General features: G+C 38.3%; 1 protein-coding gene and 1 non-coding gene across 2 annotated transcripts; one reads left to right on the top strand and one right to left on the bottom strand.

The window, feature by feature from the left end:
• Positions 1-7729: 7729 nt before the first annotated feature.
• LOC106156922 (cardioacceleratory peptide receptor) lies at positions 7730-26212 on the top strand. Its single transcript, XM_013532365.3, has 9 exons — positions 7730-8504; positions 10578-10719; positions 14460-14563; positions 17054-17147; positions 20609-20757; positions 21249-21408; positions 23923-24039; positions 25069-25246; positions 25698-26212. The coding sequence occupies exons 1-9, from the start codon at positions 8394-8396 to the stop codon at positions 25813-25815; spliced, it is 1173 nt and encodes a 390-aa protein (XP_013387819.2). The 5' UTR covers positions 7730-8393; the 3' UTR covers positions 25816-26212.
• Trnav-aac (transfer RNA valine (anticodon AAC)) lies at positions 15357-15429 on the bottom strand. Its single transcript has one exon. It is a non-coding gene; the product is annotated as a tRNA-Val (tRNA).
• Positions 26213-26919: the final 707 nt, after the last annotated feature.

Genomic DNA, 26919 nt, shown 5'->3' with positions numbered 1-26919 from the left:
TTTCACAACGTTTGTGTACCCTCATGCTGTTTTTTATGGACTTGCACCAGATTATCTTCGTAAACCTGTATCTCAGTACTTACCATATCGCATCGCATTAAAACCTCGATGGCAAGGCTTAAAACATTTGGAGAAAAATATTTTGAATACTAGGCCCCGTGTGAAAGGAAAGAGTTACCATCACAACTAAAGAATATAAGCTCAGAAGATATTTTTTAAAAAGCTCTAAAAATCTATATTTTTAAGTTTTATAATTGACCATTCCATATTTTACAAATCATTATAATGGGACATTTTCTCTTTACTTTTAATACCATTACTATTTAATATAAACAATCCTTATTATTTTTATTACTTTATTCGATCAGTTTCGGTGGAGTGTTCGATCCCTCATATTATTTTAGGAGATGTGGAATAAAACAAAGAAAAAGGACATAAATGAGATATTTACACTAAAGATCTCGATTGGCTTTCTCCGTTCCCAAAGATTACTGTTATCCCCCAAAGGCCAAAGTCAGATATACTTATTGAGTTAGAGGTTCAAAAAGAAAAAATCCCTCGTTTGGAAAGATTGAAAACCACAGTACATCAATTTCTCAAAGCAAGTTGAGCACATAATGGCCAACGTGTTCTCAAGAGTGAATCAGTCAATCGCTGGGGTTTTGAGAAGGAAGAGATATGATCAATTAGTCAACTCTGCGCGCTTCCGATCACCTTAAAGTATTTCACTGTACGTAAGAGTGGGGGAAAATGGTGGATTTTTACTAGTGATTTCCACTGATATAATATCACCATTAGTTGCGCTGGATAGCGTTGAAAGTCTGTCACCACGGTGCATCAGGTACGCCGCTGTTAGCCTATATAACACATCAGGTACGCCGCTGTTAGCCTATATAACACATCAGGTACGCTGCTGTTAGCCTATATAACACATCAGGTACGCCGCTGTTAGCCTATATAACACATCAGGTACGCCGCTGTTAGCCTTTATATAACACATCAGGTACGCCGCTGTTAGCCTATATAACACATCAGGTACGCCGCTGTTAGCCTATATAACACATCAGGTACGCCGCTGTTAGCCTATATATAACACATCAGGTACGCCGCTGTTAGCCTATATAACACATCAGGTACGCTGATGTTAGCCTATATAACACATCAGGTACGCCGCTGTTAGCCTATATAACACATCAGGTACGCCGCTGTTAGCCTATATAACACATCAGGTACGCCGCTGTTAGCCTATATATAACACATCAGGTACGCCGCTGTTAGCCTATATAACACATCAGGTACGCTGATGTTAGCCTATATAACACATCAGGTGAACTCACGCAACATTTCGATCTCATGCTCACGAAGGGCGGACGAGTCGGTATTAAATAATCGTGTGACGTTATTAGGCTGGTATTTTTCCAGAGCCAAGTGATTTGATTTATCAGATTCAGGGACGGACTTGACGACAGAGGTGCTAAATCGAGCTAACAAAGTAATAGCTTTCACATCGGGGAAGAGATGATAATTTACACCCCGCGTGTAAACAGATGCTGTCACATTTGCCGCACAACCCCCTTTACCATGGACAGCGTAATTTCCGCGTCCTTTGTGCGACCATGAAACTGGCAACGCTGTGGTCGTAGAAATTAGGCACAAGAATCGCTTTTGTTGCAGAATGAATGCTCAATGATCGGCCAGCTGTCAGCAAGTAAAATAGTATTTTTATTCACTCTCAAACGTACTGCAGGACGCAGTGAGGACGCCTCCAGTATAAAGGGGGCTTTGGCGCGCAGCACTGACGTATGAGAAAAAGTTACCCAAACACTACCCTCTACCAGGGCCACAGATTGATTTTTCACAAGATATTCACAGATATGTCCTAAGATAAATAGGGGGCTTCTCGATAGTCCGAAGGTTCTTTGGTCCGAAGGTTCATTGGTCCGAAAAGTGATAACATTTTTATCGATTTTTTAATCAAGGGTTCATTGGTCCGAATGTTCTATAGTGAATAGTATACTATCTCACTGCATTTTGTAATTTTCCCTATAATATCTTCCACTCTGTTAGACGGTACCCAAACCCACGGGACTCGTTGAATTTACGTCGTATACGTCTCGAGTACACAGGCGCACGTTGGTGCACGTTGGCATGCACAGAGGGAGATTAAATGTTTTGAGCATGTTCAAAAACAATTTAATTGGTATTCTGCCTCACACATTCATTTTCACATGTCGGTAAAAGGGTAATTCCATACGCTCCAAGCCAGCTGTAAGTATAATGATTTCACATACGATACCCAAACGCACCTATTAACGCTAGCATGACAGAGCCTTAAGAAGTGGCAGAACTGGCATCAATGGAGTTTTGGTAACCATACTACAATCATATGATTTTACATCCAGGGCGGTAGTTAATTGGCTTCAGAAGACATTTTTGGCAGAGCCTTCTCATATACTTCTAGACCAGAATTTAGGATGAATACTTAGTACATGCACACGCAGTTCACAAATATAAAATACCTATGTTGGTCCTCAACAGTAATAACTCAAGGTTTGTTTCTAACTTCAAATTGTGTAACTTCGTAACCATATGAACCAGACCTTGGTTGAAGTCCAGCCTTTTGGAATCAAGGCTGAAAGTGTTTGTTTTCAATTTAATAACCTAAAAAAATTAGGATTGGTGTTAGAAAATTTCGCTTTCAGATTTATACAATTAACTTTGCATTCTGTAACACTTAAACATGAAAACAGCAGGTGGTGCTACATGTAGGAGCGTGACCATCTTTTTAACGCTCCAAGTTGTATCAATAAAAGTTTATTTCAACAGCTATTCATTTCACATCATCATTTTATTGCGTATTTGTTATATACTTAAGCGGCTCTAATCAAGTGTAGAGACAATGTTTTGCAATAAATGTTAATAATAATTTTTAATAACCCTTAATTGTTTCTGACAATTTTTATAGTGCTATGTCATTGCAATTATACATTGCAATAACGACCTATTCTGGTAGATAATAAAGGTTATATATACAACTAATAGAACATATTTGAATATAGACAACCATGACAGGTGCCATGAACTATAAAACAGTTTTAAGTCACATGTAAACTTCGGTGATTTTTTCATTGTGTCTTTGGTAATGGCGATAAAAATATAAATCTTTGTCACACGATTGATTCCGCCGAGAAAAGCCATTAATGTCCCTTGAGGTACACTAGGGATGAGAATTGACGCACAGATCGACAACATTTATTGTCTCTTTAAAACAATATATTTTTTCTACCACAAATAAATTTGTGCAATTTATGTTATATACGGTATAACCATTTTATGACATATGTGAGCATAGATTAATTTGAGCAATCGGCCACGTGTGTATTTCACAAAAACACAAATAGCCCATTGCTTTTTTTTATTTCTTTATTTTATTTTATTTTATTTTATTTTATTTTATTTTATTTATTTATTATTGTTATTTTTTCCAAGGGAAGGTACAAGTTTTCTGGGTTTGGAGCAATGTACTATTTTGCTGCCAAACTGCTATCGGATGAAGATTTCCTGAAGACACAAACATACCCCATGTCGATATTTCCTTCAGAACGTTATATCCCACAAAACAGAATTGTTACCCGTGTTGAAGGCTTGTCGCGCCGTCTACAGGAGATAATTGCAGTACGCGGTACAACGCACACGCTGTTAGGCACGTGATCTTTAACGAGCACACCCTAATGCTCATTGTGTGTGAATTTTGCGACATGTGATGGCGTTTTTTCAATTTTATAGACATTTCTTTACATCTGTAGAAGTCTCAGTGAAACAGTGGATTTGAGGGTGTACCTCTTATAATTTTTACTAAATGGTATAAAATATGTATATTTTCACCATTATTTTGTTTTCTTGTAACCATTAATCATGTTAGACACGGAATATGTAATAAAAAGCACTAGTCCTAACAATTTACAGCTGTGAGGTGATCATTTGTAAATGAAAGTACATGGAAATGGGGGTGGGACCAATGTTGTATACTCAATTTAACACCACCGGCCATTTTTCTTAATATGAAATGAATGCGACGTCAATTTCTTTTATGCACAGTGCATGCCTTAATCGTCAAATGCTCGGACGATGGATATGATTTTACATGACCAGCGAGTCATTAAGAAGTAATCGTTTTGATTAAAATGAGACAACCCCCCCCTCCCCCAAGCCACGTGCAGAGACGGATAGAACGATGGACTATGGGTCAGAGAAAGATATTTTTCCTCAAGGAAAATTAGCTTTGGTGCGTAAATCCAGGATTGGTAACCTTTAATAACACTACAGAGAATGTCATTACTTTTCAATTACTGTGATGTTAGATATGCCATGGACTAAACACAAAATAATGAGGATGTACTAAATAATTTAAAATTAACTAAGTTGTTATTGCACACCGTCAACAAAAGACAATTATCTTATATCGGTTACATCAGGAGAAAAGATCATTTGCAGCAGTTGTTAATAGAAGGAATTTAAGTTCAATGAGAAACAATGGAATACGAAGAAAGGCATGAATGGACAACATAAAAGAATAGGCCGATAAAATGGTGCAAGATGGAAAGACATGGCGATCCATGACAGCCAAACTGCTGACAGTGAATGGCACCCAATGATGATGAGGATTTATTCAGGATTACTGGGACACGATTGAAGCGCGTTTATTTTAATAAACATTAAAATTTTAACATTAAAATGTTAATCTGCTCTCGGGTTTTGGATCCTTGTTCTTAATTTCCTGCATCATTTCCTGTATTATAATGTTTTCCTTGATAAAATTAACCTGACTGATAATGACAATAATCCACTAAAACCTCATTGCACGAGATAAAATGCAAGTTGGGTCAAGAAGATTACATGTATGTGAACAAGGTTGTATGAGGTGTATCTCTTCAGAACTCATTCATAACTCTTGCTACACAGCTATGCAGGGTTTTTAAGCAAATTGTCTCGTCAAGTTCTTTTAAGTTTGACCTTTTAGTTTGGTTTATACTTTCATGCCATTTTATTGTCTAAATAACGGAAAATCTCAAGAGCGGTTTTAACAGGGATGGTTGTCCTTGGGATAGTAACCCGTTGAGACCCCTCAGAGTACTAATACTACCTGTGTGACAGGAATAGTAGTCCGCTAAGAACCGTAGCCTGTTTCCCATTACTTTGCACAGGTGGCATTCGTCCCATATACTAACCCTAAACCTCTGACTAACTCGAACCTGTACTTACCATATGGGACCCCAAACTTACATTCCTAGGACAACAATTTTTGTCAGACCGGGTTGTCATGTGGTAAACTTTGGTCAGGGATAGCCGGAAGTACCGGGTTCAGTACATGGGGCAAATGCCACCTATACAAATTGTGGATAACGGAGTGCGTTTCTAAATTAGGACACTACCATTCTTGTCACAACGGCGATCTTTCCCTTCTCACTGTAGGTTCCAGCAAAGGTCAACGTTTATGGTGTAGAATCTGACGCGTTTATTCCTTCTGGATATTCCTTTAAGTTAGCATATTTTCACTCAGTTTGCACAGAATAACACTCGAAAGGGACTTATGTTCCACAGTTGGCTATTAATGTCATTCTGCAGTATTTTATACGTTGAATTAGCAGACATTGGCGTCACTAACAGGTGGTATCCTGTCCCTGTAAACTGATTACTTAGCGCGTCTTGTTTTCTGCTATTGTGGAATTGCCAAAATCAATCCATGCTAATTTCTGGCTAAGTCTCTTCTGGATTGACCATGCACAAAGGTCTAAGTTCAAGTATCAATGGTGGTCTGACTATTATTGATGTTCCAGCTTATCCCGACTTTGAAAAAGCCGTAATTGAAGGCCTTTCAGAAACTCTGTATTTGCTGCCACATATGCAGTAGTAGACCACCGCAATCAATTTTGAGTTAATAGATTAAAACAACTTAGCTTTGTTTATTAGCACAGTTATGCCCTGGAGGCGGTTGGTAGAATCTTTCAAACAAGGAGCAATAGAATGAAACAATTGTTTTTCTTTTTTTTTCACATAGAAAAAATCTCAATGGCTTACATATGTATGACCTTTTGTTGTGCTGGACCGAATTTGTCTTTACGCTGAAAATAGAACACAATATTAAAAAGTGTAGCTCGTACAGAATACATACATTTGGGTTTGGTGAAAACTGTATTCAGAAGGCCGAATCTTAAAATCTAACTGCGTTATAAAGTTTCATGGCTTTCAAACACTACCTTTAATTTTTTTATAGTCAATACTTTTGACAAGTGGTGTGGTTTCCCTGGGGTGAGTCTTTTAAGACACTTAATAAATGACTCCTCTACTCCATGCGTTAAGTAGTAATGTAGTCCCTCCTAACCCCCAACACCGTCCCAACCCCCAAAGCACCATATAAAAAAAACAGTTCTGACTATCTGTTCAATTAAATAGAGTTCATTTTTAATCCACATTCCCACGCTCTTTAAGTATTCCTTCAAAATACATGCGTTTCAGACGCCGCGACTAGTCTACCTGATGAAACTGACCTCAAAGTGAATGCTTTTGAAGATCGTGCCCGTCCGTGTGGAAGCTGCAAAACTGCTGTAGGCCAGTTATACACTCGGTTTGACCTCTAGTTAAAGAAATAAGTTTGAGTACAACTCAGGCTGTGAGAAGGTACATCTTAAAGATGCGCAACGTGAGGTTTTCCAGAGAAAATATCATACTTTCGGATTTTCTTGGGGTAAATGTAATTTTGTACCCCGACTATTTGAGATTTGATATTCCCATCCAAACCCTCATCTTGGCTCTGTAAACATGCATAATAATGGGCCTTTCAGCGGTTCTTAAGTGTGTTTTTTCAAATTCGCATGTCACTGCCACTCCAGCACTGACATCCGGGTTACGTGCAATTCAAATACTTGACAGATGGCTAGAGCCGTCAGGAGGTGATAAATTAGATTATGTTGGCGACATGAATTCATGACATTTATCTATATAAAATAACACTTGTCTAAAGATATTTTCAACAAGAAATAGTTTATGTACTTATGTTTAAAAAAAAAACGTGTGTTTGGAATCTTACACTCTGTCCCTTCAGCTCATTACTTATTGAAAAAGAATTACTAGGATAAAAATCCAATTCTGCCCCCCCCCCCCGTGTAAAAAAGATTAAAGTAAGTCCTTCGTAGTACATAGCGTGTACATAAAAACGGGGGTTTCGAGTGAAATCTATATATATCCCTCGTTGACACTTCATTACATTCTTCCGAGATGTTTTTGACTTGATTACTGAGGGTGAGCTGAGATAAAGGATACAATTTTCGTTAATCTTTTCGGTCTGAGGCGATCACAGGCGGCGGTTGGGTCGATATCCAGTAAAAAAATAGCCCATGGGTTTACTGTTTAATAATTGTTTTGGGTCACAATTGCACCTACACCTTGCATTTGAGTGTTCGGAGGCTAATCTATTTCTCCCAGCTTGTCTGCAAAAAAGTAAAAATCGACTGAAAGACTTAATTCAAGTCTTTCAGTCGATTTTCAAAGCGAGCGAGCGAGCGAGCGAGAGAGAGAGAGAGAGAGAGAGAACGAAAAAGGAATGTATGTCACAAAAACCAAGCATATTTCAAAGTGGTCTACAGGGATATCTGTGTACTATACTCGTTCACCACATTCATCAATTTTTCCTGAGCGACATTGTTTCAAACTCTATCCCAATAAGCCTGATCCAACTCACAATAATAATAAGCGGTGTCTAAACATATACCGAAATGATAGACAGGCGGCAGAACGCCAAGTAGATGTAACGGCAGGTGATGCCGCTCTTCGCAAACGACTAATTATGCCTAGTATTTTACGGCATAAATCGATACCCGAGCAGAACTCATAACGCAAGAAACACCTACGGAACAACCATAAAAGTTATTAAACTGCTTCAGATATGACGGAGTTAGCAACAGTGAGCGGTAGACTTTAAATACTTTGGCCAACAGATAGGATAGCCATAACAAAGCTGATTTCTTGACATATCGTTACCTGACGTTATAGAGGATTGTATCTCTACATTTTATTTAACGCTTTAAAAAGCAGACCTTTGCTCTGTTGGCCATATGCATGGATATGGGAAGTAACATAAGCAGTCGATTGTGATTATAATTATCGTTTTGAAGTAAAATGTTAAAACACAGGTGTTTCACCGCTTTAGCAGACGCTGCGTATGATTTCTGTCATCTTGTGCCGGAGAACAGCAACAAGCTGTTGCCAACAAGCTGTTAAACAGGACTTCTGATAAGTATCCCAGGATGGCTTTAATTGGCCGGTAATTGCTGACCAGACCTGCGTTCAAGCTTGATCAAATGTGCACCGGTTGAGCACTGAGGGGAAAAAAGACTATGGATTTTAACTATAGCGAAAGTTTAAACGTGACTGTGACCTTAGATAACCGGACGATTGGTGACCGTAAGCAGTTCAATGGAACGCTGGAAATTTATGAATTCCATCAGGTTAGCATCAGGTTGTTTGCTGCTGTTGCGTGCGTGTGTGTGTGTGTTTGTGTGTGTGTGTGTGTGTGTACATATGTGTGTTGGGGGTGCGTTTGTGTGTGCTTGTGTGTGTGTGTGTTTGAGTGTTTGTGTGTGTGTGTTTATGAGTGTGTGTGCGTTTGTGCACGTGTATGTATGTGCGTGTGCGCTTTCAATTGCCTTTCTTTTTCATATAACATAACGGGCATTGTATAGTAAACATTATTATTTTTCTATTTATTTGTTCCTTTATAAATTTAATCTGTTTATCTACAAATCTGTATTTGCAATTTTGTCATTCAAGACATTTATACTATCACTAAATTTGCCAGCATTTTCGTGAAAATCTCAAAGACCTAATTGGGGCAACTTCACCGAAAATATTCTTCTCGCCAAAGAGTAACCTCATTTTTCAGCATATGGTAACCATTTTTCTATTTTCAGTGCTAGAAAACTTGATACATTTCTTGATATTTTAGCGCACGACACATTCTGCGGTGGCTCTTATTCGTTGCAAAACATAGAGAGCGGGATAAAAGTCTATTATAAATGCACTATAAGCAGAGGCAATGTTTTTTGAGTCTGCTGTTCTTTGTGGCAGTGTTTGTATAATTTTTTGCAAGGGATTAAGTGTGTGTGTGTGTATGTGTGTGTGTGTGTGTGCGTGCGTTAGAGAGAGAGAGAGATAAGGGGAGCATCCTCTGATATCAGGGGCTTATAAATTTAGTATACAAAATTTAATTATGAGAGGCAAAAATTTTGTACCAGTCTCCTAGCGCATCTGTGGTCAGAGAGTAAGGAGGGGGTAGCGCAGATATATTGACATGGACTTCTTAACAAAACTTGAGTGTGCTTGTCACTGACATTTGCAAAAATCAGTCCTGTTCTCCTTAACAGATGTAGTAGACATGAGGTATTAGATCGCGAGATATCATACACAAGAGGTGTATGTCGTTAATGGAAATTTTTTTTGGGGGGAAGGGGAGCGGAGGGGATAAGGACTGTATATAAGCCACATTCGCTACATAAATCTCTCGAAATCTGTTCAATTTTCTGGGAATTCGCAAAACAAGGTTTAAGTCAAATTAAGTCATATTTTAGAATATGATCATTTTTTTTTCACAATCTGTCCATAGTTTCGTGTTTTATCTCAGTTACTTCAATATATGAAATTGAACATACATTTTTTTTTGTTTTAATGTCAATCACGGGCAAGCAAAAATATCTTAAAGATCCATATAACACGAGTGAAAATGTCAAATTATTGTCGCTCTATCCGACAAAATGCCACCACATATTTAATTTCGAAGAATATAACTTAAAAAATGCCAAAGGGTTCTGTTACATGTATATTATTAAATCTCGAAAATGATGTTGGCTCAGATGTTTTCTACCTACTCTCTGTGTCTTACGGTCTCATTTACGACGAAGGTTTTGAAGAAAGTGCAGTTTTAAAGCCGTTTTACTGCCGCCCGAGAGATTAATTTCATTTCTTCTTCTCCTCCGTCTTCTTTTTTATGTGGACTTCACTCGTGTTACCCAAGAAACTTGTGCTCATAATTTACTTAAGTTACAGGGCATTTACTCTCGCTTCTTATGTATCTTTAAGAAAGATAGATAGACGAATGGGCTTATAAATAGACAGACAGAGAAGCAAGCTGGCAAACAATCGGTTAATTCCACTATCCTTACAGTTGAGCTCTCATTACTTACCCACAATATATACCCTGTAGTATTCAGTGGAATGTTGGTTTCCCACCGCTGTCGGCTAAGCATTCACATGGGATCGCGAGGCCACATTCTCTCCAAATACACAAATACAAAAACAGGAAAATACAGGAAAATCAATCAAGCTGTCATGAAATGAGAGTGAGAAATATTTGTTAAGAAAATACGGTATCGCTGCATGTGTTATAACATGATTATGTAAACTCATTGGTATGGAAAAATTCAGGAAGTTTTTCTGTTACAAGATTTTTTTTCGTTTTTACCCAAAGGTTTTACCAGAAGAATTGACTACTTATATGGTGCGTGGGATTTATTTTCAATTGATAGGTAGCACAAATCACCTTCTTGGCCGTGCTGTTTTGCCTTATTACGGTGGGGAACCTATTGGTGCTGGCGACGGTAATTCAAGAACGCAGAAACGGAAAGAGACTTCGCATGAATTTCTTCGTTCTCCATCTGGCGCTGGCTGGTAAGTGACCTTAAGTGACCGTAAGAAAAACATACAAACTTTTTTTAATATTCTGGATCTTCCAGTTAATCTCATGATTTGCCTTGTCCGATCTATAGTGAGCCTGTCTCAGGAATAAAGAAAAAAATTAAAAATATGAAAAGTTGTATTTAAAACTGCTCTAAAGGTATTTGAAATCGGATTAATGGGTTGTTTTCAGGATATGAATTCAATAACTGCCACTGCCAATTTGAAATATTGGATATCCTTACCTGCCCTACTGTTAACCTTTCTAAGAAGTCCGTCTACATAATCAGGCTACATAATTGCTGTTATTATTAGGGTTCTAATTAGTGTCCCATAGCCACTTGACATCTAGTCTTTATTAATGCTCGTGTGGTTTTGACTCAATATAACTGCCATTGTCAATTTGTCGTCAGGGAAAGAAAATAAAGAAGACAACAAAGTGTGCTTTATTGGCTGGTGATTATTCCTGTGTTCACGAACCCACAGTTAGACTGGATTTCCATCCCTAGATCGATCTAACAGGTTCCGTCCATCTCCACGGGGTTTCTCGCTGAATTGCTTTCAGCTTAAGTGGCTTAGACATCTGGCACGCCTGCTAAAGCTGCTAAACGATAGTTAATTATCCCCGATCAGCTTCAGTAGACATGATAGACATCTAAGCCGCCTTAGTTTATTGCAATTAAGCGAGAATCCCCTTGGAGATAGTTCGATCCAAAGTAAGTACGATAGTCTCTGGGAATGGTCTCTTAGTTAATTCTGGGCAATTCCACATTGCTGTTGCGTCTGTTACATTTTTTCCATCGTCACTTCACATCAACACTAATTCGAGCACGTTGACTTCATCACCGGCGTTTTATTTCATCAGCTTTTCCTATTGCAAGAACGAAAGACGCCTTTGCATATCAGGCAAAGAAAAGATTGTGCATGCCGCATCAATTTAGCGAACACCGCCGAGTCGCCATTCCTTCAGTTGCTATCATTATTTCACGCTTTTTTGCAATTTGCTGAAATGACGGGTTTGCAGGCAGATGAATACCCAGCTAATTCCATCGTGATTGGCATTCTTTCCCTGAAACTTGCCGTGTGCTGATACATTTTAGTTCAGAAAGGCTTTCCCATCGCCGTGGGAACCTGAATCAGATAATAGGGGGAAATCTCTTCTAAAAGATAGGGCCCAATTAACTTATTCTACAATGATCCTGTTTCCCTTGGGTGTTATTATTATTATTATTATTATTATTATTATTATTATTATTATTATATGGAATGTTAGTTGCTGGTCCTACGTGCGTGGCCAGTAGTATTTTAACTGTTAGATTTTTCTGAACGTGTGAATTTAGTGACCCAGTATGGCCAATGATTTTTTCCATAGGTTTTCAAAAGAACCTCGATATTTTTGTTTCTTTTTTTTCTTGAAATTCAGCAATAACATGCTGATTCTTAATAAAAAGTAAATCGTGAGAACGGTCGCCGGCGTTAAGAACTGCAGATGTGGTAACAGATAGCCTGCGTCCCATGGCAATTAATACAGGTTAGGGTTAGCGTGACGTAAACGGGTCAAAATCTAAGACACATCAATTGAAAACTAGTACTGGACCTGTAACACAGGGGACTCGATCTTTCCCACATGACGTGGGACCCTATAGAAAATCAAAAGGGATACGCTCTCGATAGACCTACTCTTAGGGTTAACGCACAATCTTCTTCGTGCGTTTGAATTATGCAACCTCAAAGGGATAAATCGACCGTTAAAAGATACTGAAGCTTGAATGAGTTTAAATTTGGAAGGAAATCCAGTCCGCTAAGAAAACCTATTGTCGTTCCTCATTTTATCGTATATTCGCACTATATTTCCTGTTAACCGTAGCCTGTGCTAACCATAGGGGACGTCCCCGGACTTCCTTTTATAAGGCCACCATTTCTGTCTCACCGGGATTTACTTTTTCATTTGCACATTGCTGTTGAAGACGTGGGAAGTATGTTGACATTAAGTGCACCATTTCAATCAATAAATCACCACAAGCCGGGGATCTTCTTCTGGCTAGCATATTAATTTAACATCTCACTTTTCGTAGACATCATTTAATCACACTCAAAGTACAGGCCAGGAACGGAGCGTTTAGACTCGCAATGTGGCTTTTTTAACTCCTCGGGTTTGACAGCACTGCAGAAGTTTGCCAGTGTTCTGCATAAGGCACTATATCGTTCTATTTCTTAATCAGATATTTATCCGATTTACTGGCGTAATGGAATGTCAACTCCTAAGCCTAGCAATACATTGACGTCTCTTGTATTGGAACTGCTGTATTAGTAAGACTGATGAGCTATTTGACCCAAAGCTAAGGAAATAAAGTCAAATGCATATAAATCTGACTTCTCTTTTGAACAAAGAGGGAAATATATACATAAGAACTTAAGAAAAAATTGATATTAGAAAATAACGATTTTCCACATTATCCATCACAAACAATGATTACATTGAATATATGCGTGGGGCAGGAATGGATAAATTGTTCTGCTTCAAAGAAATGGTGACTGTTTTATATTTGGCAAGGCATCCGCCTCCTAGCGATATCATGTAACCGTCAGTGAATGTATGCTGTCAACCACCGGGGCTTCAAGTCTGTAGTGTCCTGGTAGGGATCCATTCTTAGGGCCCATTCCCAATGTAACCATCTTTCCAGTCCAGTCCAACTCCGCGAGGACTCCCGCTGATTGCAATCACATTAACAGATTAAGACTGGGTTCCCATGCTTAGATCGATCCATTTGGATCGACCTAACTCCCTGGGGATGCACGCCAAATTGTTATCAGCTTAAGAGGCTAAAATGTCGGTCACGCCTACCGAATCAGCTAGGGGGGTAATTAACTTTCTTGCTCGGCCTCGCCGATAGCAGATAGCAATTTACTGAGACTACCCGTGGAGATAGATCGATCCAAATATCTGTGGAAATGGTCCCTTATACACCTCCACTGAATAGAATACAGATTATTCGAGTACGTTGGAAACAAGGGGAGGCGCGTTGACCTCTTACTCTAATTGCATTTAGTGAGAGTCTCCGCGGAGTTGGATCGATCTTCGTGGAACGCTATGTTCATTGGGAATGAGCCCTATGTATCACGTGCCATGTAAATATAAACAAACCTTGGTCGTGTTTTATTTTATTTTTTGTTTTGGTGGTAGGACGCGTGAATCTCCCTCTCTGGCAATAGCCATTGCTGTCAGGCATGTTAAAGGGAACATTCCCAGTCCCTATCGGGGATCGTTCTATCAACTTAAGTGGCTTAGATGTATGACACGCATACTAAAGCTGCTTGCGGGTAATTAATTTACGTTTAGCAGCTTCAGTACTTCCTGTTAGATCGATCTAGGTATGGGAACCCAGTGAAAGACATTCAGAAAGCTGTGTAATTATTTCATCTCTTACATACCTGTAATTCCTTCGGAAACGTTATTAAATATGAACTGTGGATCGATAACATCGCTTTTTAGAGAAAAGTAATTATGTTTCTACATGTACATCTGAAATTCCCAGAACTGTACGTGTTAGACACTATTTATATAGTTTGGAAGGCCAAATACCCCGGTCCCTCTCTCCAAGCCATTCTACTTGTTTTGCAGATGAGAGAGTTTTTTTTTTTTGAGTGTGTGTGTTTGAGCTTTTAGAGAGAGAGAGAGAGAGAGAGAGAGAGAGAGAGCAAATGATCTATATCTGCTTAAATCCTAATTTCAGACCTGTCCATGGCGGCGTTTTACGTCTTGCCGGATCTAATCCACAGAGTCACGGTGATATGGCACGGGACGGACGGACTTTGTAAACTATACAAGTTCATGCAGGTAAGTGTTCTGTGAACAGTGAGTGTCACTATAAAGTGAATAAAATGGTGATTTAAAGTCATTTACATATGTTTCACGTGTATTTTGATCATTAAGACGGTTAGCAGCAGGTGCGTTTCAATGTCGCCAGGTGTTGTGTATGACAAATGTACAAACGAGGGAACACAGTGCATCTAATTTGTATGTGTTAGAGAGCATACAGAACAGCGGAATAACACATCCACGGATCAAATATGGCGACCCACTAAAAAGCTTGCAGCTTGATTCCCTATTAGACACTGAATAGATTCCCCGCGGGGATTACGCAACAAGTATTCAAGTGGGTCGGCCATATTTGATCTGCGGATCCGTGGAGGCGGGGAGACCATATGCGGATTAGTCGGTTCTTCTTTCACTTACACAACGCCGGACGTTGCAGACGATAGATCAAGACGTGGTGTCTCTCACAAAGTGTTAGTACTTAAAAAAAACTAATAAGTCTGAAAATAATGTATGTCACAAGAAGTCATTCAGACTAATGGCGAAAGACAAATGGCGAAAAAACGTCGGCAGAAGCTAGATCAAATCTTGATAAAGATCTGGTCCTTTTTTTGGTGTAACATGAATGGAAGTCCGGGCTCCAATATGATTAGTACCGGTTAGGGTTAGTTGGAATATTGGGGTTAGTATATGGGGCGAATGTCACCTGTGCAAAATTATGGGAAGCGGACTACGGTTCCTAGCGGACTTCCATTCCTGTTTCACAGGCCAAGAACTGAATTTCGGAAAGTGGTATAAAATAAAAAAGAAATAGTGGTTCCGCCCGGGATCGAACCGGGGACCTTCTGCGTGTTAGGCAGATGTGATAACCGCTACACCACGGAGCCGACCTGTTATGCCAGGCTCATTTCTTCTCTTTAGAGTGGGCTCATTATGTGCCTGACCAAAACAATATGGTTTTCATTTGCATATCTTAATAATACGATGCAGACTAGCCATAAACGTGAGATGCATGTCCAGTGATTACTAAAATCAAATCATCGCAACTAAGACTGACAAAATGCCAATGTTAGTATGGCTTCAAGAAACAGCACAGAGTTTCATTACTTGATGTCTTGACAAGCAAAAATCACACAGATATTATATATGTTGACTTTTAGTGCTTTTCGGGCTGGAGTGGCAATAAATAGGTCAAATTTACGACTGAATTTAAAGAAAATGCAGTTTGACTGTCTTTTTTGAAATGCAGTTTTACTATCTTTTCCTGTTGCCTGTACTTTTTTCCTTCTTTTTGTATTTGCTCTTTTTGTGGATTTTGTTTGTGTTCTGTAAGAAATTGTAAGATGCATATTATTTACTTTTGCTTCTTATGTATCTTTGAAGTTCGGGAAGTGATATAAAATGGTTCGCTCCGGACCCCCCCAGCCAAGTTTACAGACCAGTCACATCACTGTAATTCGATATTTCTCACCCAGAAAAAAAAAAAAAAACACAACGAAGATTCACGTAGTGATTCCAAGCATGGCGTTCAACGAATTAAAATTTCTTTTCACATTAAGCCAGCGAAACGGCAAGCTATTCACTTTAACTGAAACGACTCGGAAACATGATTATATTTGCTGCCCTTGGTTCGGAGTTGTCGCCATGCTGTCTTTCTGCGACATACACCGAGTTATTTCACTTGAAAAGGGCGACACGAAGTACACAGCACTAATGATCCAAAACTTGTATTAGAACGACATTATCGACTGTCGTCGCAAATTGTCATTAGGACACAATCTATTACGCTTTTTATTTTCGCTAGCGAACTGTCTGAAGTTTTAAGGGATAATAACTGTCCTTTTCGCCCCAATAAAATGGATTTTCCTAGGGCTGAAGTCAATTTTCCCATACTAACCAATGGTTAATGAATGCGTTCCAACTTTCAAAGATAATCCCTGGTTTTTATCTCAAAAGTTTGTTTTCTCTTTTTTATGTAAAAATATCTTAAGAGATAATTACAGAGAGTAGCCATCTGTGGAGGTCACGGGGCCCGATGGCAAGAACAAATTCCAGAATAATTGCGAAAACCGCCGTCTTCGTGGTAAAACAGAATGCTTTTTATATTTCTGTGAGTTGTTTATAATGAATTATTTTTCATTTTGAAATATGGATCTCATACGACGAGTTGTTATCCCAGCTCCAGTATCACTTGGACACGACTAAGTTGCATCTCTCAGTACTTTCTTCTCTCAATGAAAGGTGAAACCTTGATGCCGCACATATCGCTTTTGAAAACAACTGACGCCTCATGTTGCCTGAGGTGACATGAGTTTCATATTTACGAGGTAAAGCACTGAAGTTCTATAATTTAACTTCAAAGTGTTTTATCCCTCAAGTTGTTTTAAACAAAGACAAAGATGAAAATTGACACTGGATTTCGTAAGGTCCAGTGTGACAGTTGATTTCAATCTCACCTTTATCTTAGCCCTATCCATGTACTGTTATTTTTTTATTTCTTTATGTTTATAGGTGCTATCCGCTTATGGCTCTACCTACATCATCGTTTCAATGAGCATAGACCGCCTGGACGCTATATTGTGCCCCATGAAATTCATCACCAAAGGTAAGTTGCCGTATAGAGCGGTTAGTGCCAGCATTTTCAAAAAAATAAAATAAAATAATAAAAATGATAATAATAATAATAAACACTATTTTTTAAGGACGTGTTAGGAGTCAATTTCACTCAAGAATCCCCCTTACAGGTGGACTTTTAATAATTTATCTTGGAAAAAAGTGTCCAAGTTTACTGGCGTATGGCCTTTTCAAGACCAACGTTTTGTTTTATTGTATAACTGGCACCAAAATACCACCGAGTGTTCAAGTTATGCCTTGATAATAAATCAAAGAACCCACAAAAGAAGACACGTAAAACCTTTTTGTCATAAATTTAAAAGATAAAAGAATTCTAAATGGAACTTAATTGAAAACGGAGATCATGGACAGGCAGTTGCCGCACCAACACCTTTCGTCGGGTTCAGATCCGGATTGAGAGAGGCCTTTTCTAGACTAACAGACCCAACATATCCACCAAACGTTCTCTGACATTTGTCACGGTGAGAGTACATCATCTCTTTTACCAAGAGTACATCTTCTTTAGGATAAAAATAATGGCGTCGAAGGTTAACTGCGGAGAGCAGCATGGGATTTATCTTCTTGACTGATTGATTTTGCCATCACATGTTATTACTTTGACAAGATCATTCTCAATGCCAATTTTGGGGATTTCTTTCAAATGTATTTCGAGTTGACAATTATCCTGCTTGGTTGCCGTATCTTTATAAATGTAATAAGCATCGCCCGCCGAGTTTGTGGGAATCTCTCAAATTAGCGAAAAAATTAAGCGATATTTAGCAGGATTTGGGGGAGAGTGGAATTATAAATAGTGGCAGAACGGCGATTTCGCTCCGACAACAACAAAAAAAAAAAAAAAAAAAAAAAAAAGCTGACAGAAATCACCCACTGATAATTTTTTTCCTGATTATAGTCTACTGTTTTCGTACATTTTGATGAATTGCAGTCTCCAGCGCAGCGGTACAAAGCCACCATGTTGCGTATGTGACTTTTGTGCAGTATTCTCAGTGCATAGGATTTCAACCCTTCTGCTTTAATGCGCACCCCGCACTGTGTGGTTTCTGACACTTGTCTGGTATGACGTCACTAAGTGCCACCGAGTGTCTTATAGGCTAACAGTATATGTGCCTCTGCTGGCGTGCGCTAGACGGTTGCATCACCAAGATTTACTGGTGACATTTGAAAGCAACACGCTGACATTAAGATTGCACCAGTAATTATTGACAAAATTTCGATCTTTATGTCAACGCGGTTTGTTTATGCGTCAAGATTCAAGGAGATTTATAAAAATAGGACTGATTTTACTGTAACTGTAAATATCCGGACAGGATTAAAAAATAGATAATAGAAACATCGCAAAAGAAAATTAGAATGATTTCTGGTTTGTCACTGACCTGTTTTAAATACCTGAGCGATACTTTGCAATAAATGTTTTCCAGAAAACTGATCTTAAATTTTATATCAAAATTTCAGCCTTTTTTTGGTCCCAAGATAAACCAGTATTCTGTGAAATATAAAGATGTATATATCTTAATGTTGCTAAATCTTGGTAATATTTAACAAAATCTTTATTCATACAAGCACACAATACACGATGAAAGAAAGTCGAAAACAAACCCTGGAAATCCCAACAACTTCCTTTTAATGAACAAAGTTAATCCCATTAAAATCATTAAGCCTATTACGATCAGTAAGCCTCCTGTCACGAGTTTCAAGCTTTAAAAAAATACATTTCAATTGCTAAGAGAAAAACTCACCAGTCTCCATCTCAATTACAAGAACCAATAAACACGAGGTCTTTAAGATAGCAAAATGTAACCATAATAATAGGGTAGGGTAAATCTCAAGGAAATTCCATAACAGGTATTTTCTGAGGCGAAATTTGATGCTAAACACAAATCTGACAATCTTTTTTTAAAACAATTATTAAGGCCGATAAAATGACAATTTTCAAAATGGCAGCCAAAACGGCCCACCTTGTTTCATCAACAACGATTAGAGGTCCTATAGTGTATCATATGTCTTTTTTATGTTTTTGGGGTTGTAGTATCCATTTCTGGTGTTAATACTGAGATTGGTACATTTTACAGTAAGTTCAGTTGCCATGTCAGCTGACAGTTAACTGTCCTGCTGGAGTGAAGAGCCAGAATCTTCGAAAACGGGGAGTTGAACCACCTCAGTCACCTTCATCAATCAAAATGAGGAGTGATAAGATTTCCCAAGATCTTTTGGATGGAAATTATAGTGAAGAATCAATTAACCTTACCATAAAGTGAACATTTTTCTAAATTATTTCAATAGGATGGATGATACACTTTTGTTTTACATGTATGAAGCCGGAAGACATCCCTATCATAAGCTGAGGCTAGCAAAGCAGTTGCCAAGGAAATCCCCAATACCTGAATCTCCAAAATTATTTTTTCCTATCTTTGAGAAGTACATTCCCAACAGAAGTATGTTGGATTATGATATATTTGGGAAGTTATGAAGCATTAACCGTTGTGAAGTGCAAGGATTAAAAGTGATGATATACGAAAGTGAAAGATTTCAATCAAAACGTGACAAAGAGTGTTTATAATATAAGATTCATCGTGTATAAGTACAATGCTTTTTATATGTAGCCTCAATATGCAGTTATTCTGTTGAAATATTCTCAAAGAATGTTCTTGGACATCCAGACATTGGATATTTCTCTGGCAACTTCTTTGTTGGTCTCAGTACATGGTAGTGATTGCTTCCCCGGCTTCTTACGCGCAGAACAAAAATATTCCATTCATCTCTTTTTAAAGACATTCACCCTTTGGTTGCCTGAGGTCACCATAACTATGATTCTTTCTCATAATTCACATCCAGCAGAACTTACCACTCTTCGTTTTGACTGACTGAGATCTGGCTCTTCTGTCAAGCTTGACAGTAAACTTTCAACCAACAAGGTGACCAAACTCCATTTAAAATGTAACAATGGCAGTGTTAACATAAGAAGAATATTTTACAACCTTTGAAATGGAAGAAAAGGCATATTACAAACTATGGGTCCTTTAATTGTTGATGTTGAAACTATTGTTAGGGCGTTTTCTCCGCCATTTTGAAAATTGTCATTTTACCAACCTAAATATTGTCAGAAAAAATAGTTGCACATGTGTGTTTAGCATCATTTTCTTCCATAGAAAACACTCACTTATCAGAAATTTGTGCTTCACTCAACCCTTTTCAATACAATTATACATATGCATATAATTACTACAGTTACTGTATATGTAGTACATATGCTTTGTTTGCGTTTCCAAAAATAGTAAAATAACCGACCTAAAGAGTGCTCCTAGCTCTAATTTCTCATCAGAAATGAACTTTTTGGCCCATTTTGCCTCTAAAATCACCTGTTCCTTAAGAGATTTCCATAAAAAAGTTATTATTAACCCTACCCTAATAATAACAATTATCTCTTTTTATCAGGTCGACGTGCAGTCATACTCGTGGTCACCGCGTGGGTTATGGCCGCCATTTTGGCCACACCCACCCTAATATTATTTCAAGAGATGGAGCTAGCCGATGGCCAGATGCAGTGTATCTCAACAATGTTCATAGACGTCTATAAGGCGCAGGTGAGATGATGGTGGTAGGACGACTATGATAATCGCTATACCCTAATAATGATGTTATTCATAAATATGCATGTTGTGTCGGTGCATATTCGTACATGTATTTGCATACGTGTGTGTGTGTGTGTGTGTGTGTGTGTGTGTGTGTATTTACGTTGCAGAGGGACAGTTAAAGAATATGTGTAACCACACATGACGATTCACATAAAGCAATGCTGACGATTCACATAAAGCAATTAACTTTAGATAAGGGGAAATACTTGCATGGGTTGTAATGGTCTCGTTTCACCTCAATAAGAAAAATAAATAAATAAACGGGGGAGGGGGGCTAGTTCATGTATTAATCCCATTATTTTATTTAAGTATTGGTGAAATTATTATGTCGTCACGTACTCCAGTGTTCTGTCCAATGCCCCAGGAAACGTATTCGTATTTATGAAAGAAAACTAGCTGTGAGTTTATTTGTGTAATGGACCGTGAATTCTTCGTTGCAGGTTTACATGGTGCTGAATGCCACCGCCATGCTGTTTATACCCGCCATCTTGATCACGTGCTGTTATGTACTCATCGGCTATAAACTGTGGAAAAAGAGCGGCGGAACCACCGGAAACAGCTTTGCTTTCACTGATAGAAGTTCGAAAAAGTCCGACACAGGTACTTGTTAACACGCAATCTAGTCATCAATTGTTTACTAGGCAGCTTTGAATTTTAATTCCTTCTTTCACATCCTACATCATGCAATGAATCACTTCATGGTACGATGCCATCATTGAATGTTGTTCTTTTTTCTTTTTGATGCTTCACTATTCAGTGGTTAGGCTTACTACGTAAAGCGTCATGGCTAATTTACCTCTGTATCATGCTGACTAAAAAACCTGTCATCAACACCGAGATTTTGCTATTTTGTAAAAAATGGCTTCGGTGACATGTAGAACTAAAATGATGTGGATTGATTGTGTCTTTGGAAGAAAGGGTTTCTGTCTGGTTTGTGTCGTAGATAACAGGTTACTAAGTGAAATGGACTGTTATCTTTCAGTGTCCCTCAAGTGCAGTTCCATTGGGAAATCACAGTCGTTTTTCTATTTGTCTTCAACACAACACGTTCTTGCATGAACATTGTCCGTTCTCACTTTAAAGAAAACAGGTCGGTACATGTTGACTTCTACGTGCTATATCAATATTTGAAAACGCTCAAATACTATTCAACATGTCACAACTTGGGCTATTCATGCGTTATTTTTCACAGTGCTTGCTCTGATGAAAAGTTCGATTCTCGTTGGTATTCATGCTTAGTTACGTTAAGTTAAACAGCATGCGATGAATACATGTACTACATGTTTTAAACTCCTTCCAAACCACCCAAAACATAGCACTCACACGTTTGCGTACACTGTTTAAAATGTCAGGCATTCTCGACATGCTAATCATGATCGTTTGCGCCAAATTATACTCTAGGCTAGTATGTGGGTTCAGGACAGGAGGCAAGTGATCTCATCATTTTTTTATCAATTTGTATATATTGGAGCAGCTGCCTCGTTCAATTTCCTGTGCACGGTTACAATGTTTCGGGAATATTTGCCACGTTCCAAGAAGACCATTTCGTTTCCCATTATAAGAGAGGGACAAGTTGCTTCAGACAGACCAAAGTATTGAAATGAAGCACGATATGCATTCAGTAAATTAAGCTTTCTCAGCATATGCTGCACTCTATTATGTCTGTACATATGTAAACTGTCTGAGCATGTACAATATTCTATGGACGGTACATATACTGTAAACATGCATGTCCTAAGTTTCAATAACAAGGACGTTATTATGAACACTATATATTCAGCCTCAATTACTTTTTAAAACCACGTGATGAAATAAGTGATCACTTTTATAAAGAACACATATTATGTTGTTTTTTTTGTCTTAATGTTGGAACCATTGCAAAGTCTTCTAGAAATATACTGTTGTGTTTATCAACATAGGAAAAAATCGCAATGCAAAAGAACTCGCACTTGTATACAATAACACTTCCTCGTTTAAAATAAGACCTTTATGTGCTGAAATAGTATTGAACGAACAAATACAGAGCCTCTGGAAGGGATTAAAACATAATAACCCGTCTTCCTAGGGTGTATTTTATGTACCTTATCTAACCGAAGCCAATGCAATATTTCAATCTGCGCTGAAATTATTGAACAGATCAACAGAATGCACGGGTAATTAGCTGCTCAATTCCCTTGGATGATGCCTTTTTTCTTTTCTTTTCTATCCCCTTACATCTGGAAATCGAACTTTAAAAAAAATTATGCTGAGCAAGTATAGTCAATATTCTGGTAGACTTTTTCAATAACATAACTGCATACTCTGGCATCAGATAGCGGCTACGTTTCAGAAACTGTTTCTTTTTTCTAATTTGTTTCGTTGTTTTATTATGCCATTATGACTGCCAATGCTCCTCTAGTGACTCATTTCTTATTTATTATTTCTCTCTTTCTTTCTGCCAAATGATCTAGAGGTTAAAACATTTATTTTCATGAACACATACATTAAACCAGACATTGTGTAACAACCGAACACAATTATCATTCCAATTCGCAGAGCACATAAAAGAATTCCCGGACAACGGTGCATCAATATTGTAGGTTGGCCTCGCTTGGTGTTTTATTATTGCAATAACAACCCTCCTACTTATCCTGGGGCAGGGCCAGGTGAACATGGATAACTTGAGATAAGTTAATGGTACAAACGCAGTGCCTTAATCAAGTTATCTCATACATAATTCCCATCCTTCCAACAGTTTCACCTTCTTATTTGTCGTGGTTATTGGTTTTCCCGTCTATTGGATATCGCTCATTGTGAGGTACTTACGTTATTTATTGTGAGCGAAATGTCGCACCTGATGCCGTGACGTAACAAACACATTATTGACGATATACAGTGCAGCATACTATTTTGTTATTGACGGACACATCAAGAGTCTCTTTATCTACTGTTAGTCATCTTATCCAGTCCCTAGACATTATCACCCCAACCCAAGTTTGATATCATTTACGTCTTGCGGCAATTCGATTTTGTTAAACGTAGTATATTTAAAGACCAAAACAAATGATGAAACAACTAATATTGACAAAAAGCCATTTTTGCCATATTTCACAATTTTAGTCTTTTCTTTTTCAGAAGACAATTTACAGCGAAAAAGTTTCTTGCGTCACCGTGAGTGTCAGCAGAGCTCTAGTGGACTGGTGCCACATGCCCGGATGAGGGCTATCAAGATGACATTTGTCATCGTCATTGGTAGGTCCCGAGGACCGACTGAGTGCTGTGTGCTTGCGCGTGTGTCCATGACACGGTTCCCATATCTAGATTGCTTTGAGTTTAAGCAGCTTAAATACCTTTCACGCCTACTGCTAAACGATAATCAATTAGCCCCTAGCAGCTTCAGTAGGCGTGACAGACACCTAGGCCACTTAAGTTGATTGCAATCTAGCGAGAATCCCCTTGGAGATAGATCGGTCCACAGTTAGAACGATAGGGTCTGGGAATGGTCCATATGTGTTTGAGTGTGTATGTGTGCTTGTCTATGCGTGCGTGCGCGCGCGTGCGCGCGCGTGCTCGTGTGTATGTGCCATCTGGTCAATGTCTGTGCGGGTAGAAGTATGAGCAGGCCTGTATGCGTATAAGAGAGAGAGAGAGAGAAGCGAATGTACATTAAAAACAGAAAGTCATGTTAAATCTGCCAGCATGAATGAGTTTGATTTCTATGCGGACTTTTATTTCTATTCCAGTGCAAGCGTGTTATAACTGTTACTGGATCTTTGCTATTTTCTGTACACTTCCCTTATCTAAATGCCGTTGTCATAGAAATGATATTCAAGTAATAGCTGTAACCCATCTGTCGGTTAAAAGCACTTAAATTGACTGCGGATCCCTTTTCAGGGCTCATTTCCAATGAAACTATGGGTTTATACGTAGATCGATTCAACTCTGTGGGGACTCTAGCTGAAAGCAGTCAGTTTAACAGATTAGCCGTCTCTTGACGTTAAGCAGAATACAGAACAGCTGGTTATTATACGAGTACTTTGGAAATAAGAGGTGGCTGATTTTAATGAGCGAGTGCCCTTGCCGAATTGGATAGATCTGCGTAGACCGTTAATTTCGATGCCAATGAACCCTTATTTATTTATTTATTTTTTTGTTGATAGCGTGTTTAGCTGGTATTTGTGTCCAGACATGTATTTGACGTCAGCTAAGTCAGGTGAATAGGTCAGGTCACTGACCTTTGCATAATACCGCGTGAGTTTCCTTAAACCCTGCTCTTTTCAGCTTTCCTGGTATGTTGGAGTCCATACTTTATCTTCAACTTAATGTTTGTCTATGGAGTCTACCTGGAACAAAACCACATGGCGGTGGTGAACTTTATCCAGAGCTGCGCACCCCTTAACGGCCTCCTCAACCCTATCATCTACGGCATCTTTAACACCACGGCCTGCGCACAGTTGAAGTGAGTACCAGAGCCATCTCATTTTTACGACGTTGGGAAAAGGGTGTATTAAGACCAATGGTTTTAACATTTACCTCAAAATGTAAAGTCTTAGAACACAGGGGGCGAGGGGAATACTTTGTCAATTGGGGAATACTTTCTCAGTTTCATGTACAAATGGCTAATATGATTTCATATTATTATTCATAGATCATTTTTCTTAAATGCCTGCTCGATAGTTATATAATGAGAGCATTATATCATGGGAATGCGGTAAATGTCATTTTTTACTATTACAATTTTCATCTTAGGCAAAACATATATCTGTGCAATGTGAGGCTCTGAATGTAATGCAAGTTTATTTTAGTCACATTCTTTAAAGTCTACTTGCCATGCACTGTGAACAAAAGCTTAAAATTGGAAGGGGTATATTGCAAAAGGTTTCTGTAGCGAATGACATTTGTCTTTTCAGAAATAGATTGAGGAAGGCGTGTCCACGTCAATGGCAGATGCAGCTCATGCGAAATTACTCAACTAGATCAACTTACGACACTGCCCTCGCCACTGACACTCCGTCCATTACTGTATGACGTCATATCACAGCGTTACGTCATATCACAATATGACGCCACATCATGTTGCAATTCTGTTTAGTAACCGAGAGATGCTCATGCTCATTTCAAAGGGCTGGCGCTTCGATGGGTTTTTAATTTATCATACGATTTTATTCAAGGTACCGGGCAATGGCGTGCTACGCATAATAAACTGACTGCGTTCAAGCAGCATTTGTTGATGGAATCACCTACACATAGTATAACAGAGTCGTTAGGAACGTACTACATGAAGATAACCAGGAAAAAGTCTATATGGAAGTAATGGATATTGGACATCTTTCTACCAGGAGCATCAAATCAAAGAAAAATGGATATGTGATCCGACTCAAGAAAAAATGTGTCTTATACATAAAAACTCACACATTACTTTCATAAAGAAACATGTTTTTGTCATAAAGGTATCATAACACTGCAGATTGTGATGTCACACCTAGCACAATGATGACACGTTATGCAGGACAGGACGTCGCATCTCACGTATAAAATATAATCAAATGTCACATCTCACAAAAATGGATAATTAATGTCTAACATAACATTGTCACCAACTGTAGACTCGGATGTCACATCTAATGCAATGGTACTTTATTCTAAGCCCCCATATTCAAATCATTAATTTTACATTTCAATAAGTATGACACTACATATAATACAATGGGGTGATATCGAAAAGCCAAAGAGGTCGTGCCTAATTTAATGCTGTCACGCTTCAAAAACTTTGACGTTAGATCTGATGCAATAATGTTATATACCAGCAAAAAAGTACATCCTAAAGGGAGTCACATGAAGCGAAGGTAACCCATATATGATGTCAAACAGCAATGCTAAGGAATTTATCGGATAGAAAAATATCATTGAAGTGGACGTCGCATATAATATCAGATAAAGGACGATATAAAGAATAATATACTTCATCTAAATATAGTGGAAATGTCGCATATGATTGTAATTCTGCTGCGTAATCTGCACAGAAAAACATTAAAATTTTTACATTGTGCTTTCACGTCAATAATGTATAAAACGTATTTCTAAGAATTTTGATGTTTCATTTATATCTTAATTCTAAAACACCTCTTGACG

This window comes from Lingula anatina, chromosome 8 (genome assembly GCF_051362555.1).
Source record: "Lingula anatina isolate TDL-2025a chromosome 8, LinAna3.0, whole genome shotgun sequence".
NCBI lineage: Eukaryota > Metazoa > Brachiopoda > Lingulata > Lingulida > Lingulidae > Lingula > Lingula anatina.
This window is presented reverse-complemented; position numbering and strand designations above follow the sequence as displayed.

Bases quoted from the DNA above. Each gene is read 5' to 3' on its own strand.
- LOC106156922 (XM_013532365.3), top strand. From the start codon at position 8,394: ATGGATTTTAACTATAGCGAAAGTTTAAACGTGACTGTGACCTTAGAT. The intron at 10,720-14,459 runs GTAAGTGACCTT...TCCTAATTTCAG, and splicing joins TCTCCATCTGGCGCTGGCTG to ACCTGTCCATGGCGGCGTTT. The intron at 21,409-23,922 runs GTACTTGTTAAC...TTTCTTTTTCAG, and splicing joins TTCGAAAAAGTCCGACACAG to AAGACAATTTACAGCGAAAA.